This window comes from Lytechinus variegatus, chromosome 2 (assembly GCF_018143015.1).
Source record: "Lytechinus variegatus isolate NC3 chromosome 2, Lvar_3.0, whole genome shotgun sequence".
In the NCBI taxonomy this organism is placed as follows: domain Eukaryota; kingdom Metazoa; phylum Echinodermata; class Echinoidea; order Temnopleuroida; family Toxopneustidae; genus Lytechinus; species Lytechinus variegatus.
The window spans coordinates 67,110,171-67,128,588 of NC_054741.1; the positions used below are offsets into that span (position 1 = coordinate 67,110,171).

At 35.4% G+C, this 18,418-nt stretch overlaps 1 protein-coding gene across 2 annotated transcripts; it reads right to left on the reverse strand.

Annotated features, from left to right (window-relative positions):
• Positions 1–4,676: 4,676 nt before the first annotated feature.
• On the reverse strand, positions 4,677–18,418 carry LOC121408731 (polymerase delta-interacting protein 2-like). 2 transcript variants are annotated; one of them, XM_041600341.1, is made up of 11 exons: positions 18,285–18,418; positions 16,994–17,057; positions 16,316–16,413; positions 14,832–14,940; positions 14,430–14,499; positions 13,700–13,810; positions 11,020–11,156; positions 10,362–10,388; positions 9,593–9,718; positions 7,030–7,109; positions 4,677–5,686 (listed from the first exon to the last, which is right to left on the reverse strand). In XM_041600341.1, exons 1-11 carry the CDS (start codon positions 18,383–18,385, stop codon positions 5,572–5,574), a joined length of 1,038 nt encoding a protein of 345 aa, XP_041456275.1. In that variant the 5' UTR covers positions 18,386–18,418; the 3' UTR covers positions 4,677–5,571. The 2 variants fall into 2 exon arrangements, with proteins under 2 accessions (XP_041456275.1, XP_041456274.1); XM_041600340.1 differs by having other exon boundaries at positions 14,832–14,943.

An 18,418-nucleotide genomic window follows, 5' to 3' on the forward strand; every position in this document is an offset into this window, starting at 1 on the left:
ATACACATTTTCAATCACTCTGTGATGACTCTTTTTTTTATAAGTTTGACCTAAGACAGGGACAAAACTTTACCTTCCATTATAAAACAAACATTACATCTCTTAGATTTGCTACTGTTATAACGAAAATGGGTATTTAATATATATTGGGTTGCCCTTTAACTCTTCCATACAATGATAATGTAGTAGGTGTTCTGCTAAACACATAAACAAGGGAAGCATGATATAGATATTCAAGAAAATAGAATAATAACTGCCAAAGTTTTTAACATATATGTATGATCATGAATGATCGATTAAATAACTTTTATGAATGAATTTTAAAGTAAATTTCATGTCACACACTAAATACAATCATTCAAATTGTACACAATATGTGCAATATATAAACAATCCATAAATTTTCAGTCCCCTATTTGGGAAAACTTGAATAGTTTGCTTGAGATTCTACTTCAGATTAAAAAACCATAGTGAAAATAAAACATTTAATACTTCACACTTAACAATTCAACGAAACAGTCCTCAGAAAAGTTATCAATTCTCGAACCTTCAATAGTCTACAGAAGTCATAACCCAGGAAGAGGGCTGGCGCCCAGGAGCTCACCGTGTATTTACCCATACTCACGGGACAAGGGTAGATTATGGTCAAAATATCTAGCAAGATAAATTGTGAAAACAGAAATGATTATGATTCATAAAAAAAATGGCAGATCGAGACTGGGGTAGGAGAGAACTTCTCGTTTTTTTGAGGTTCCAGTCTGTGCCTCGATGTCAGGATACTACCACTCGTTAGACCTTCATCCATATAATCATGGTAAGTGCATAATTTCTGTTTTCACAATTTATCTTGCTAGATATTTTGTCCATAATCTACCCTTGTCCCGTGAGTATGGGTAAATACAGGGTGAGATCCTGGGCGCAGGCCCGCTTGCGGGCCGTCGCTCCCTGGGTTACAGAAGTCATAGCTATGTCTTTTAGTAGTCTTTAAGCACAGACTCGTATTTGATACTTTAACAAATCGTCGTACGCACCACGAACCGTCCTCTCTGGAATAGATACAGTGCGCTATCGCGCCTCGCGAGTTCACCACGAACCGTCCGCTCTGTTACGATGCCCACTGTAGCGTAAATAATTCACTTCAAGAAAATATAAAGATACGGGATGGAACTTTGGAGCCTGAACTTTCGAACGAAGACACCGGTAAATAATTTGCTCTCCTTGTAGGTGCACTTACTGCTGATTTTAAAAAAAGCTTTTCTTTGAATGCGTTTTCTGCAAATCTTTCGCATTGAAGTGCGCAGAGAGGACGGTTCGTGATACGTGCGACAAAATAACAGGTCTAGAGTGAAGACTAGACGCCAAAGGCTCTATCTGTGTAGTCTCACTACTTCAGACTCTGCATTATACGCTAAGCAAATTGCAAAAACAAAGGGACTATGCCTGTACACTAGTCTTTTAGGATAGTCAAAAAAGTTTTTTTTTTTTTCATTGCCAATGCCTTACATTACAGCATACACAAATGATGGGGAAAACCCCTAGAAAAGACGCTTTGTATGATTCCTACTGAATGAATATAGCACACACTTTTCATGTGTCCTATAAAGCACTGAATATACAGCAAGTAAAGGAAGAAAACCAGTGTTACCAGCATAACACAAAAAGCAAGTCATGCATTTTTCCCGGGGGAGGGGGGGGGCCACTTACATTGACGAGTGGATACCATGCGCGACCAAAAAAAACACGTAAAAAGGATGTCTTTTTCAAGATAGATAAGGGTGACAAAAACACAAAAATAATGAAAAAAGGGTATCTATTTCGCTAGGAAAGTTACGTGTTTAGGGTCAAATTTGCGGGGATTATAAAACAAAATTAAAATGTTTTATAAAGATGTCCTTTTTGCCCTGAGACTACGTGTTTAGAGTCCGATTTGCGCGAGGTGTGGAAGGTGGGGTCTTAGTAAACCAAACGAAAACCGACGACCGAAGGACCCGTGACATAACAATAAAATATTTCTGTACTTGTTTAGGGGTTCATTTCAGGGAATATTTGCTTAAGAGTATCGTTTTGTTCCCAATACCTGTTCAGGGTAGGGTTTCACATGCCAATACTTGTTAAGGGGTGCATTTTCAGAATATGGAAACTACGTGTTTAGGGTGCTTTTCAAGACCCCATGGTCGCGCATGGTATCCACTCGTCAATGGAAGAGGCCCCGCGGGGCATTTTCAAGATGGACTATGTAGAGTGCTGAGATATTTTGTGATTAAAAAAAATGTTTATCCTACCTCCATACACAGTTAATTTTGAGTTAACATAGAGTCCTGATCCCCCCCACACCTCAAGACCATCACTAAGCCACCGGGAGGTTCTCTGCAAATGGCCAAAATAGTAATTTGGGTCCCGTAACACAAAGGACAGCGATTGATCCTACGTTTGGTTTTCAAGATTGATTGTACATTCTGTCCAATACAATCAATCGTGAAGATATTATATGATGATTGCTCAGTTTTGTGTTACTGGCCCGGGGGGGGGGGGTGTTTGACAAAGATTTAAATACGACTTAAGTCGCACCTAAATGCTAACGCATACATGATATGTAACATGAAATCTTATAGATCAATTCGCAAAAGTGCGCTTCCTCTTGTCATGATCTGACCAATGAATGCAGTCATTCCTTTTACACTGTATGCAACTAGACATTTAAGTGTTACTCTAAGTCTTACTTAAATCTTTGTTAAACACCCCTCAGATGTTCAATTGGTAAAAATATCAAAGTAGCTTATCTGAAAGAATAATTCTTCTTCTTGATACTGTTTGAAATTTGAAGTTGTAAAGCTAAATAAAAGGGGAGATAAACAGTTTCATTGACCATTTTCTTTTCAGACTACCTGGAAGTTTCACCAAGATTGCACAGTGTGCATACCTCATGCTTGAGTGAACTTTAAAGCTTGTTTTCCTTTAATATTTCTTTAATCTCTAATTTGAGCAAGTTTGACAAGCTATACCATCTTAAAGCTTAGAATGTACCTTTTGAAGCACAATACAAATATCACAATTCATTTTGAGTGACTTATTGTTGGTTTTGGGGTGGAAGGTGACATGCATCTTATTATGAGACATTTTCATCTAGTATACATGAACTAAATTCCAAATTGTTAATTTTGTTCAGTCATACTTGCATCTTTAAGTTTTACCACTAAATCAGCCTATATTTCCTAAATGTGACTGACAAACATTAATCAACTTGATGATGGAAGTCATAATCAATTTTAACCAAATAGCTGAACCTTTGCTTAACATAAACATGCTCTTATTACATGGAGAGTCATGCAGCTTATATTGTTTTTACAAATATTACCCAACTTATTTAACAAATAAACCACACTCTACTAGTGTGTTGTTTCACAAAGCCTTGAACATTTGAAGTCTGACTAAAAATCACTCTTAAATTCCCAGCTTCATGTGGTTTATTGTCTCTCCCCACTGGTGAGATTGGATGCACTCTATTGTATATTAATTAACGAGATAATCACATATTATGGGCACTGATGTTAGCACTTAAAAAAAAATGATAGTTGAGGGCTCACACTTTGGCCAATATTGCATTGTTTCTTTGTAATATGACCCTTCTGACCTGAGCAGGAAGTCACAGGAAAAGATTATTTCAGGTAATTTACCAATTACATGTATTATGCACTTTGATCAAAGTCTATTTCTTTAAAAGCGAGAAGCATGCATGGTTTACGGCACTCTGCATGAAGACATACACATAACATGCTAGGTATTTCAACCGTTCTTTATAAATATTAAGATGTATTAAATATATCAATATTTCCTCTTTTACATTATTAAATTCAGGCTTATTAGAACAAAGGAAAATACATAGGCCATAGGGGTAAAATGTATTTCACTGTAAACAAACAAAATAAACTTACGCATCCATTCTCATCATCATATCAAAAAGAATATCAATCTGCTATTATATGTATATGACATGCTACCCATGGAAGACACTTTACAGACTCCCAATTTATATGAGCTCTTGAAAATGGAAATGAAAATTTTCATTTTCAGAGCCTATAATAGGACTGTTATAACAGGCCTGACTAGAATTTAAAAAAAAAATGAAGTAATTCAAGCATAACTAATAAGGCTGCTTACAGCCACTGTATTAAATATACTACACTACCTGCTGTTGACATTATTCATGTCGACATAATTAACCTATTGCCTACTAGAAAAGGTGGCCCCTGTACAAAACATAGGGGGATTGAAGAATTAAGTAGTTAACAGGTTAAAGCTGTTACCTATCTAAAAAATGGTGGTCTGTGTACAAAGCCTATGAGGATTGCAGAATTTGTTAGGTAACAGGTAAACCGGCTACCTAAATGAAAAAACGGCAGTCTCTGTGTAAAGCCTATGGAGATAGCAGAATCCAGTAGTCAATGGCCCTGACCTCCGAAGTCAGGTTAACTTAGATGGTCTAACCCTGGACTAAACTTATGGGAAACCAAAAATTTTAAAATATTGTTTACATCGTGTGCTTTTAATGTTTACTGTGCTCTTTTCTAACACTTAAATGGTGAAGACAAATATCTTATCTATCCTCCACAGACAGTTAATTGAGACTCAAATCAGCTAGTAAATCGAAATTCTACTGTTTGAGATTTATGTCACAATTGGCTATCCATAGTTAAATCACAACTTTAGACCCAAGTTTAAATTGAACCCGACTTCACATTACAGGCCAATGGGTTTAATTTGGCCAACCATTACAAACAATATAAATAAGAAAGTTAACACCATTAGTGTGTCTAATATATAATCTATAGCAAAATTGTCAGGATCAAAACTGTACTAAACAAGTAGACATGTATCAGAAAGCAAAAGAGAATACTTTACATTTTTCTTCTCTCAAATAATTCACAAAACATAAAGTTTTAGTGGAAACTCTGCTATCAAGAGTACCAACATTGAAATTAACTGCACTGGACAGCTTAACAAGTTAAAGGTGTGTTGTTTCATAAAGCTGAACATTCAAAATGCTTGACTTTTGCATGATTTTTAATCACACCACCCAAAAAAAATTGCAGATTCACTTCTACCTTTACACAGATTTTTTGGTGGTACATTTTCTACAATTACAGTTCCAATTTCTTAAAATATGGAATACGATAGTTATTATTTCCATTAAATGTGGCATTTGATATTCCTGCTGTTTGCTATTACAGTCATTGGTAAATTAACCAACAACTTTATGAAACACCCACTAAAGATCGTGCATGTTTGTTACCACTGATGACAGTGTTACTATTAATTGTAAGTTTTTAGGCAGTGGTTTCCCAGGCTTTCACCACTACATCAATTGGTGAAGCACTGACCACTTGGATGAATTACATTCAGACCGGGGCCTGATCAAATTTTGAATGGAAACAATCCTACATGCGTTTTGTTGGACATTTGTAGATATCCAGTGTCTCTTTCAGTGATATGGAGAATATTATCGACTGACAGAGCATTGGTAGGTGAGGTGAATTCAAGAAAGTGACCTTCATCCTGTCCTTGAGATGCCCTTCACCAGAAGAAGCTATGTGGACTGGAGTGATCATCTTGTTTACTTTCTAATGTGAAAGGAGGGATTCTGCAGTCAAAGGTCTGACCATCGCTCTTCTCCATGCGGAATGTCCCCCTGAATTTACAAATTGAAGCAAGAGAAATGTGAAACTCATCACTAATTTTGTCTGCAGATTAGTTTTGATTACAGACCTTACTTCCTATCCACAAGCAGGGGCAGCAGTTCATGGGGAAGAGAGGGGGGTTGCCCTGCCCCTGGTGGCACCACCCCTACAGGTAACTCTGCCCAAATCAAATCTCTTGGGACAACAAACACATATATGACCAAGGAGCAAATTTGTCATAATTTATTAAAAGTAAAGAAAAAAATCATAGCTTTGTATGTAAAAAAAACTCTGATGATTTAATTTATAATAATAGGTCAAGTTTATGCAGATTTAACTGCACTTCTCAGCATTTAAAAAATATGAATAACTGAACATCTAAAAAAAAAAAGTGGCTTCCATTATCTGTATAGCAAATTCATTACTGCCCCCAGTCTTTCACCAAAAGAGATACAGAGCTGTCCACACTAAGGAATAAATAACATTTTCTTTTTGTAGCATTTTTTCCCTCTGCCTTTTTCATCCATATTCCTTTTTAGATCAAACCAGGGTATATTTTAAAAATTATTGAGGATAAACAGCCCTCAGCCTTGACAAATTCCACCTTGGGTTTGTATTCAGTTAGTTCAATAGGGGGCTGTTTCAAAAATATCTTTTAAATCAAACATGTCGTAACACAAGACTGGTAATCTTTTCATGTGCTAAAAGAAAAATATCTTTAAAAAAATCCCCCTATTTCAACATAATATGGAAGAGTATTTTCTATAGTCCTAATCAAATTTTGAAGAAAAAAACACATTGAATTTATCACTTGATGCTCGCAAAAAATTTTCATCTCCAAAGATGGCATTTACACATTTCCTGATGAAATGATTGAGAATCTAATTTAGCACCACCAGTCATATATGGTTTGCCTTACGAATTACCCCAGCATGTCAAATTCCCAACATTGTCTAACAACTATAAAACTTTCTAAAACAACTGTGCATCTCAAAAAAGGAACATACTTGGATGGTGGTACATAAATCAATGCTCCACACTAACTTTTTATTATTGGTGTCCCGATCAGCCCATCAAAATCATCAATTTCATATTTTCGAATTTGGTGGTCCTAAAACAATAGAAAACATTACAATTTATCAAAAATTTTGGAGCCCACCTGGGCCACTAAGAGTGGGCTTTTACAGAATTTTGGTGGCCCCAATCTCATTTTTGGTTACCATGGGCTACCGGGCCACTGCTAATGTCGAGCCCTGCATAAATGCCTATGACTGCAATCATTATTGTTTGGTCCATTAATATCAATTAGTCATGCTATGTGTGGAATGGGCTACATAATGTCTGTTTTACATACCACATGTGTCCACTCGGTGCCTGCAATGAAACATGACTGCTATACTGAAAGGCTGGCTGCTCCTTTGATAATATGGGTTCCTTTCAAAATAAAAGGATATTAAAAATCTAGTCCTGGTGTTTTTATCTCAAGTGATTGTATAAAACTGTTTACTTCTAGATCCCATTTCACAAAGATATATGACAATAGCAAATCCACAATTTCTATAACAAGTTCACAATTAGCTAATTAGATTGAAGGGTTTTAGGGCAATTCCACAGGTTGGTGGACATGAGCTTAAAAATTCAAATTCAATATTTTCTTGAATTTTTTAATACTTTAAGTCCTTCATACATGATAGTTTCAGGAACAAGAAATAAAAAGTTTATTTTCATATGTATACTTTGGAAAAAAAGGGTCAAAAGTTGTGTCTTCCATTGTGTACCAAAATACAAGAAAAATAGTGAAAAATGAAATATGCCTTATTACCATTTTGTTGTTGCAACAACATACCACTTTATATATTTCTGAAGTTTAGAAGAGTCAAATTACTTAAAATACACAACCCCTTTTCAAGTAAATTTGTAGTACTCATTCAAAAATAAATATTGCAACCTGCTCAGGTGATGTAACGTGAGTAACCGAAAAAACTGACTTTGTTTTCTGAGAGAAAAATTCTTCACAGTTAATTGGTGGGATTTTAAATTCTCTTCCTTCAAACAATCTTTGACACAGTGATGACTATCAAAATCATTAAAAAGTACAATTTTTTAATAAAATTGATGAAGAAAAACTGTAACGTGAGTAACTTTGTAACGTGAGTAACCATCATGTAATGTGAGTAACCAGTAAAAATTATTCAGTTCGGTAACATTTTCTGTGGGATGTCAAGTTTTAAGTCTCATGGTGAGTTGTGAAGTTATTTTTTATTAATTAAAAGCAAAATGAGGGTACATCTCTTTGATGCGACTCTTTGTTCATCAAAATATCAGTGGTCATACAATCACACAAAAAAATGAATATTAGTAGAAGTATTCACAATGCGAGAGTGCATTAGTAAGACTTGGTTTTGATTAACCTAACTTTAAAGAGTGTTTGAACAACACATTGAATGCCCTTACCTGTAACCCTATCTAGGCCGGGGTATTTTGGGAGTTGATATGGCCTGGGGGTGGGGGGAGGGGGGGGGCTCCCAGGCCCCCCTTGAGATCTCGGCCATTGGCCGCACAATCACGCCGAAAATTTGCGTGCAGGTTGTCTTGGACATAATCTACAATACTATACAGTAATTTATTTCATGCAAATTGGTATTAAGCGATTATGCTAATTTATGCATAATTAGTAAGCGAAATCATACTTTTCCCTCCTACTCCCTAATAAAGCTACAATTGTTCCAATTTTTGGTATAAAATCTCTTTTAGATGTTCCTAGCAATGAATTTTACACACATTATTGAATTTTTAATGACATGTGTGTTGTTAACCATACATGGACAAAATGTAACGTGAGTAACCGTAACGTGAGTAACCATATTATCTGCACCCCAAGTAAAAACCATGTGTTCTTTATTTTTTTAATTATATACAAAGTTTGTCTCCCTAATATACTTCTTCGAAATGGATATAATCAACTTTCATAAAAGCCTTGTATGAGGAGACTTTTCACTTATGTTGACTTTTCATTTTATGCATGTCCAAATCATGTAACGTGAGTAACCGACACATTCCAAATATTTGCCAGGAGCATAATAGAATTTCCCAAGTTTTGTTTTTATACGAAGGATAGTCAGACTGTGTACTTTGTTGTGATAAGGAGATGTTTAGTTCCTATCAATAATAATGGAGTTACAGCTCCAAGTATGAGTCAAGGTGTCTCCAAATGTAACGTGAGTAACCGTGGAATAGCCCTTTAGCAAATTTTAATAGTTACAAATTTAAGTAATTATAACAATTTTGATGAAACGGGCCTCAGAATTTGTTTGCGGAAGAGCAATGATTGAAACTGATTCATTTCTTTCGAAGGTCATAATCACTGCACACAAACAAGCATGCATGGAAATACATCAAAAGTTTCATCCTGACAGTTTTAGCCGATATATATTTTAATGTGAGGGCATTGGAAGAGCAATCCTTTTCATTAGACAATTTCTCTAATGATATTCTTCTTGAATATCACGAAATGAATTAAATAGCTCACAGTAATTATTCCCATCTTTACCATAACTTTCACATATCTTTAAATAAAAACATAGATCATAAGTTCTAGCAGCCTCTAAACAACTGTGCTATTCTTAATCAGATCATGAAACAATGATCATTCACACCATTTTTTAAATATTTGCTGTGTAGAAAAAGTTTCTCATTTTGGATATCATAATTATTCAATAATCGTAACCAGGCAAAAAATCAATATTGATTTTCTAGGGCTAATTTTCACCATTTGCTGCCTTTCCCTACATGTGGCCGCTACGGCTCTTTTGAATATATAAGTTAGTAATTTTTAGAAAACAATCAGATTTAAACCCTATTCATGAAGTGCCATAGTAATTCTCTCTCTTTCTCCTCTTATTATTTAAGTGATTTACCTGTCCAACTACTCCTCTCCCTCTGACTGTCTCTAATGTTCCTGACAGACTAAATATTCTCCAGTGTCTTTCTCTCAGCTGTACTGTCTCATCTCCAAGATTCTCAAGCCTGATGCAGTACCTCCACTGAAACGATCATTTTTCAATAAAAGGCATCAAATAAAGTGACAGTTTTTAGTTAAGTCCACTAACTCACAATACAGAGCAATAAAAAAAGGCAACAAAATCTACATATCAGTGAGTCAAGTATGATCAAAACACAATGTGAATTATAGTACTTACAGTTTCTGGTGGAAATGTGTTTTGCATAAAAGCCGATGGCCCGTATTCAGAACTCGGACTTACATTAAACCCCGGTTAAAAGTTGTGGTTTAACTATGGAGAGCCAATCAGGGTGCAAATCCCTAACAATACACATCCAAATTACTAACACATTTAACCCCAATTGTCTGGGAATGATAACTGAAATATTTTACTTCATTATGAAAGCAAAATGAAACAAAATAGTAAACATAAGAAATATACAATATGAACAGAATTTTTGAAGTTTTGGCTCGCCATCATTTTAGCACAGAGTTCGACCGTGGTTTAAGTTAAACCTGACTTCACAATATGGGCCAAAGGATTCAAGAACAATTTGTGATGAATGCCAGGTAATCTAGCCAGCTGGCATAGTGGATCAAATGAAATCTGTGGAGCATCAGAAGTGTTATATCTTAAACAGACATGAGCACTGAATAAGATGTTATTATTAACATAATTGACTTACCCAGTATACACTTGAATCTTGTGAAACCTACAGTTAATAAACAAATTCAAAGCTCATTAATAATTTTTTACAAAGAAAAATAAACAACAATAAGCTATACATGAATTGGATCAAATTTACCAATTTGAATTTGATATATTGCAACTTTGAAATAATACCAGTACATACTTGGTAGTAGAATTCTTATAAATTCCTTGATTTATTAACAAAAGTCAAGATTCATGAATGACCACTTTTTTCAAGGCATGAATTAATCAGAGACCAATATGGCCATAGCCTTGATGCCTGTCTTTTTGGCCTTGGATATTATTGTGCCCCTATTTATATTACCCCACCTTGCTGTAATACAAAAATAAAAGTGGCGTTGAACTAAATATGAGAATATGAACTTGGCTTGCCATTTTCGCAGTCATGTATTTAGATTTTATCAAATACATGGCTGCCCAGATGCCAAGCCAAGTTCATATTCTCCTTGCCTGCAATTCTAATTCATGATTTTCTTACTTTAATATAGTAATCCAATTTACAAAAAATATTCATAACATCACTTATTGGTTTCTTTCTATTAAGTTTTCAACTTCTACAACAACTACACATATAATCTAATAGTGTCTGATAGATGCTGTGCCATTCAAACCATATGGTAAAGATTGCCTACCCTAGCACCCATATAGAATGGTATGACAGTAACTCTTATGCCATCAGTAGTCTCTCTATGCACATCTGATAACTCCAACCAGGGATGGTTCTTCTCCTGCCATGCACGCAGGGTGTCTTTAGGGGTGAAGTGGGGATCTAGAGGGGGTAGGATGTCAAATACACAAAAAGTGAATTTTTTTTAGTTTTGAAAATCAAGACATTTCACTGATTAACAACAAATAGGTGGATTCTCTTTATCATGTCTCAAGATATCATGACTTGGTTTAATATGGTTGCCAAACTACACAAAAAATAATGAATTTGTCACTGTTTACCCCTCTAACTTCAGTAAATTATTCAGACTTGCACAAGTTGGCTCATCATATCTGAGGTACTGAAAAGCAGCCATCTTGGAGAATGAACAATAAATACTTTGCAAATCAAAGTAATGAATTATTGTTTTATGCACAGGAGTTTTCTAGTACTCCATCATGTCACATGAAGACCCTCTTTTTTTTGGATGAGGCTAAATATAATGGCCACCTACATAGTGTTGTCAGTCGGTCCGGGATCGGGATGAATTCCCGGCGGTCTGAGGCTCCGAGACGGTTCCGGGATCAATCAACTTAGACCGTATCCCGGCAGGAAAATAAAATCAATAATGGCCAAATTCATGTTGTAATATTTCCCTAATTAGTAATTGTACTTACGAAATACGAGAGAACAATTTAGTTTCAACTGGCTGTGTGCACATGCACCTCGAAATATTACGCAATCTGTACTCGTCGATCGCATGAGCATGCACGCAATCTAGCTTTGCTCATGTGCAGACCTCTTTCACCTCAGTTCGTTTTACTGAGTCATTCATTTACCCCATACTTTCGAGTTGAATCTGCTACGATATGTATGGACTAGTGAATTTATCATGAAATAATTTACTAACAATTGACGATGATGATCTATGAGTATTTGCAAATTTAGTCATTTAAAAAAAGTCGCCATTAATTTTGTGATGATTGTATTTGTTGGGGTATTTTTTGCGAAAGGGTTTGCAAATAACAACTAGACGAATGCGCATCATGTTTCAGCTGGTTAGAGCCGGGAGAGAGAGAGAGAGAGAGAAGGGGGGTTACGGGAAGTGCTTGGTCGTTCACGACTGGGGACCATCTGTCATCTGTTGACTTGATGCTTACAATTGCAAACCAGTCGGTCAAATCATGGAGCTGTTAATAGCTCTATGGTCAAATCATTTCTCCTAGATATATTTCGACTTAAATTATAAAATTGTACCAAAACGCTGTTAGAATTGGCGATGTTTAAAGTGGCGTTGTTTAAACTTTGAAACAACATTGTTTTGAAAGTCATATCATACCCTATATGTTGTAAAAATATGTTGTTAAATGCATCAAACAAATTATCAATGATATTAACAGTTTTAAATGATATCGTTGGAAATTGCAAAAAATATTTAAAAACAAACTGTTTAAAGTTTAAAAAAAATTCTATTGGTTTAATAGTTTAAAAACAGTTGTATATTGACTGGCTTAAACAATGTTTCTTAATATTTAAATAGTTGTTCAAAATATTTTTTTTTACTGTGAATAGTCTGAGTATCTATTCAAATAATGTTTTCTCGATCGAAAGTAATTCATGATTAAAGAAAAAATGAGTTTGTTTTGATGCGAAGTGCCGGCCGCCGGGACTAATCTTGTGTAAATTTCCAAATAAGCTTCTCTGATAAGATAGTATTCACTTTTCTCAGTAGTAGTGATATCAAGGAGATATCTCCTTGGTGATATCATACTGTTCAGAGTTACGAGAGAGGGAGAGAGAGTGAAACTGAAAGTTAAAATTCCGGGCTAGCTAGGGCCACAGGCGCACTGACAAGACATTACGCAATTTGCTTATAACTGTCAACCACGTGCGCACCGACCACAGATCAGTGGCACCGACACGTGTGTTATTGGACTGTCAGATCAGCAGCTGGGTCGACTCAAACATAATTCGGGTCATGTCAGTGGTCATTAATGTTTACAGTTTGCGGTGGTGGCACGCTTTGACTGTCTCATCATTATTTTCCCCACGTTTTGAGTGAATGTTTACAATTTGCGGTGGTGGCATGCACACTTTGACCATGGAGCTAACAGTTCATAGTTCTATGCTTTGACTGTCTGGTGCACCGCCAGTGCGCAGTGTTTAAGGCTGGAAATGTAGGTATACACTTTTGGATTGCATTTGTGCGTGGAGATATGTTTCAGGATTCGGGACGAGCCGGGATCCCGATAAGGAAATTTTGAAGTTGTCGGGACGGTTTCGGACAGGGATTTTTTTTCTAGATAACAACACTACACCTCCACCCCCCCCCCTTCCCTTCGCAACATCATAAAATATGTCCACAAAAACAAAACTTTACAAAGGTTTGTTGATATAATGCATTCCCACCACAGGAAATTCAGTATTATCATAATTTTAATTCATTTCGGTAATGAAGCATACATCCATAAAATGAGTACCATGTTGTACAACGCAACTTTAGAAGGCAAGTGTGAAAGACCGCCTCGTCTCAGCCAACCCCTTAAACAGTTATCTTTCTTCCCTAGGGCCCTGATTTTATTAATTACAAAACCAGTATAAACAATTTATCAAAATCAAATTTCATTAATGCTGTCAAATTCATATGCAGCAATGTATATTCTCACCTTGGCCAGGATTAAATTCTAAGAATTTATCAAAGAGTTCATGACTGATCGGACTTGCTTCACCAGATGATGAATATGGTAAGACATCTTCATGAGCTACATAGTCCAAACCTGACAATAAACAGATCAAATACACAGAGACTATTAATGACAAAAGGGTACTCTTCTACAGTGTACATGTATACTTCACTGTACAGGCAGATGTATTCAATCCGATAACCCTTTAAGAAATTTGGCATTTTGCAGAAATAAATATCATAAATCATTCCAGTGGTGACCAGGTATTTTATTCCGATTCAATACCAGAGCAAAAGTCAAACTTGATCATTAATTGTCAACTTACCACATAAATATGGTATTAAATGTTTTTGGAGAAGATACTCTTTCAATATTTGACTGACATATTATTTTCCTTAAATTGGGAGATTTGTGAGGTTTAAATTTGTTTTCTCACTTGGTACATGTACCAGTATAATAAATACAATTAAAGCAGTATGCAGATACAGATTGGAAAACATGTGCTACACACGTCAAGTTTTTTTCCATTGATATGTTCTTTTTAATTGGATTTTACGTTGATTTCTCATGATTTTCATTGTAATTTTCATAATTGAATTCCTTCGTCCTGAAAACATTTTTTTTCTATGAAATTTGTATTTTTCCTGAATTCATCTGTTGTGCTTTAAGAAAACTGGGGATTTAATTCACGATTGAGTCAAATAATTTATACCTGGTATTGCATATAGAGATCTGTTGTTATCTTGGTTTCCGAGAAAGGTGACTGCTTCTGTTTGTGCCCTCTGTCAAAAGATTTTTAGTAAAAGAGAGGAAGGAAAGTAAACAAAATACATAGTAATTTCATCATTAAATCATAATACATCAATGACTTCTAAAGTCACATGCAAGTGATACTGTAAAGAATGGTAGATTATTCCAAAATGTTCACATCTTTCAACAGTCATCATACAATATCTCAGAGATACTGTCGTCAGGCTTTTATCTAGTTATCACAAGAACAAATACAGGATGGAAAGACAGATGGATGACCCCAAAAAATAATGCTTAAGGTAGATAGGGTGGCCATAAAAAGCCTAGTTGATATATCTTAACACTAAAGCACGGGATTACTCACGATGAATGGGCAATCTCTTGAATCAATCAGAACTTGGTAGTAGACATGTGTTTTTCCCTTCACTTCTTTGTTTGTATCTAAAGGCATTCCATCTATCTTCTCAGTAGGCCTGCTGAACAAATAAATGACGAATAATAGAACAATGCATTTATGATAATTACATGTTAAATCTTTGAAAAGTAAATAAGGAGATAACAATCATAAATCATAGGGAAATGGAATCAATCATAAAGAATTTTGAAAAGGTTCATTTACAACAAACTGTCTGTAATGTGAGTTCCTCAGACAGATGCAAACCTTTGGACAGTAAAAATTTGACTGAACTCAGGATCTCCATTTATTTCGGTTTTCAAAGTATTAGACTGTTACCAGGTATAATGATTGTTATACCCAAACTTACACCCTGTAGCATTTTTTATGAATGTTTTTCTACTTCAGTCAACTTCTGGTTGGTTAGTCTATATTGCCCTTATTTCATTTCCCCAGACATTCTGGAATCGATTATGAAACACGCTCCAGGTTCTCCATATTAGCACCTATCTGATTGATTTCTCATTACACTAACTTTGAAAGATACAGCAATCAGTATATGGCCCTTAGCATAGATTATCCTTGTATCAAATCTTAGTTGAGCAAGTCCTCTTTCAGTTTTGAAAATGCCAACACCGCACTTTTCCCTGTAAATTCTCAGATTTAGATTTTAACATTACGTTGAAAATCTTGACTTTTGGTTATTTTTTTCTAAAGTTAATATCAGTTTCGCCAAATGACCTTTGCCTAGTCACCTGAAAATTGCATTCACCTATTTACTGAAGTTTGACAATTATACATAAATTTTATGACTGATAGGGACTAATGATTTCAATATTTTCTTGAAAATTAGAAATCATAACCTGGGTTAGGTTTTTTATGTTAATACCACACCATCGAATTTCATTGACCCTAAATGACCTTTGACCTTGAACAAGTGACCTGTAGCTCACCCCACATACGGTAATCAGTGAATCTTCATTACCCTCATGTCTAAGTTTCATGAAATAGGTCCTCATACTTTCAAATTTATGACATATAAAAAAAAGCTTAACCTTGGTAAAGATTTTAATGTTTACAATGTTGCCGCTGCCGGAAAATCAGCACCTATGTCTCACTTATGCAGGGAGCCCCCCCCCCAAAAAAAAAAGGCTTGGATAAATATCACTGTAGACACAAATGTCGGATCAATATGCAATTAAAATTTTACAAAAGAATGTAAACTCATGCCTAGTAAGCTATTTGTCTATTATTTAGTCTTTATTCACAACTTTCAGACCAAAAAAATCACACAACTAAAAAACAAATGACACCTAAATACTACAAAAATATCATGCAAATATTATCTTAAAACCTCATAATGATCAATTTATTAGGGTTACTACAAGGTCTCCTAAATTCCATGAGTAATGGTTTGAAATGATAGTGAAAATGGGGCACTGACCCCTTTATACCTTTCTTGTTTGTTTCCAGATATATCTCTGTCATACAGTCTGGCTAACCAAGGGAAAAGTAGGATGCCTCGATAGCCAAAAATTCTATGCAAAAACAACTGGAAAACAAAGACAAAATAAAAGCTTCTTTTATATACAACTAGTTGGATTGAGGTCTGCACAATAAACAGCACAAAGCAACTGCATGCAGTAAGCATTAAAGGCTATCAAACAAAAAGTTGATGTAAATACATCAAGAAAAATCAAATATGCATAATGAAAATTTCATCCACATTGGATGCAAATTATGCAAAATTGAAATCTCTGAATTTCCAAAACTATAATTAGAGAACTTTGACCCAATTGTCCTCCTCCGAGAAGCTGAATAACTATTGAAATTGCTTTATTACTCTCATATGAAATCATCTTCCATTGTGACATATGCATTTTTATTTCATGATAAAAAAAAAATCAATTAGATCATATATGAACAAGTCTGAATGTCTTTACTAATCACTTTTAACCTTTGACCCATTACCTCGGCTCTAACCTCAAATCTAAACAGAATATCGGATTCAATTTTGCAACCCCTTAAACTGTGGAACAAAAATCAATATGGACCATTTTGTTTACTGTTGTCATTTCTGAATCATCAAATTCCAATTTTCTTACAATCATGAACATATGAGAAATTCTTACTTGTCCTGTGATATATTTTCCGTGCTGTTTTGGAGTTTCTAGTTTACCAACTGTCTGTAGTTTCCTGAAAGCAAAGAGAAGACAAAATGTGGAAAACAAGAACAATCTTATTCTCCCTTTTTTACATCACCAATAAAAGGTCACAGCCCATTCAGCCCCTAGATCAATCTCTTATCATGACAATCACATCGTAATCTATTATTTGGTACAAGAGGAGGCATCGTTTTTAGGCTTGCTTCTAGATTCATAATTTTCTTGAAAAAAACCTGCTCTTTCTTCTAAAGTTCTATATCTTTGGTTGTTTTCTCTTCTTCTTCCTTTTTTTTCTCTATACATTTCCTTCCCCTTCTTTTCCTTCTCTCTTTCCTGTGTTTTATTCTATATTCCTTTATCCTCTGTGTTTATCTCTTTATTATTATTATGAAAAGGGGAAGCATCTTGATGAGGACTGGATGTTGCAGTTTCGGCAGAAATCATTTCATTTTATTTGAATTTCTGTTAACCTCCAAGCTGCCCCTCTCACCCTTTCTTCTCTTTCTCCTTTTCTATTTCTCTTTCATTTTCTTCTCCTTCTCTTATCCATCTGTCCCCTTCTTTTCTTTGCTCTCTCTCTTCTCCTTTTCCATTTTCCATGTGGCTCTCCCTCATTTACTTTCTTTTTTTCTTCTCTCCCAATCCCTTCAAATTTTATCTTTTTTTCTCTCTCCCCTGCCCTTACATGCCTTAGTCTTTCTCTCTTGCCCCTTTTTTTCTCTCCTTTGTTTCCCCCTAACTCTGTAGTGAACGTTAGGGATCCTTTCTCCTCTTTAGCTTACCTTACTGGCCCTCTCCCTTTCATTTCCTTCCCCTTTTCTCAATGATTCCTCTGTCTCTCCCTTTCCCTTCTTTATTTCCTCTTTTTCTTACTTCCCCTCTCATTGTACATTCTTTTCCCTCTCTCCCGGTACATTATTTTCCTTCTGTTCATCTCTTTCAAACTTGTGACACCCCCCCCCCCTCTATTTTCCTTGGATAAATCACTATTTTCACTTTTCTTTCTTCTTCTCATGGATCCGAGCCTGAAAGCACTTACACATAATAAAAGTCTTGGGCAACTTTCTTTTCGTGGGACCCCAAACTTGAAAAAAAAAATCACTCATCATATTATTGAATCACACCACGTCAACAGTACCGTACACATTTGACAACGAGTGGGACTGAAGAAGACTATTGGCTAGCAATGTCGCACTTGACAAAAATACATCCACATAATCGAACAATACGAGGAGAATGTAGCTTCTAAAGAACTTACTTTGATGCCAGTGTTCTGTGGTTATTCCTAAAAAGATTCTGAGCTGCGACACATAAAATAGCAGGCCTCTGCCGCAACAAAATTGTCGTTGTTGCCGCCATTCTTATCTGCAACAGTAAAAGAACGAATTCCGC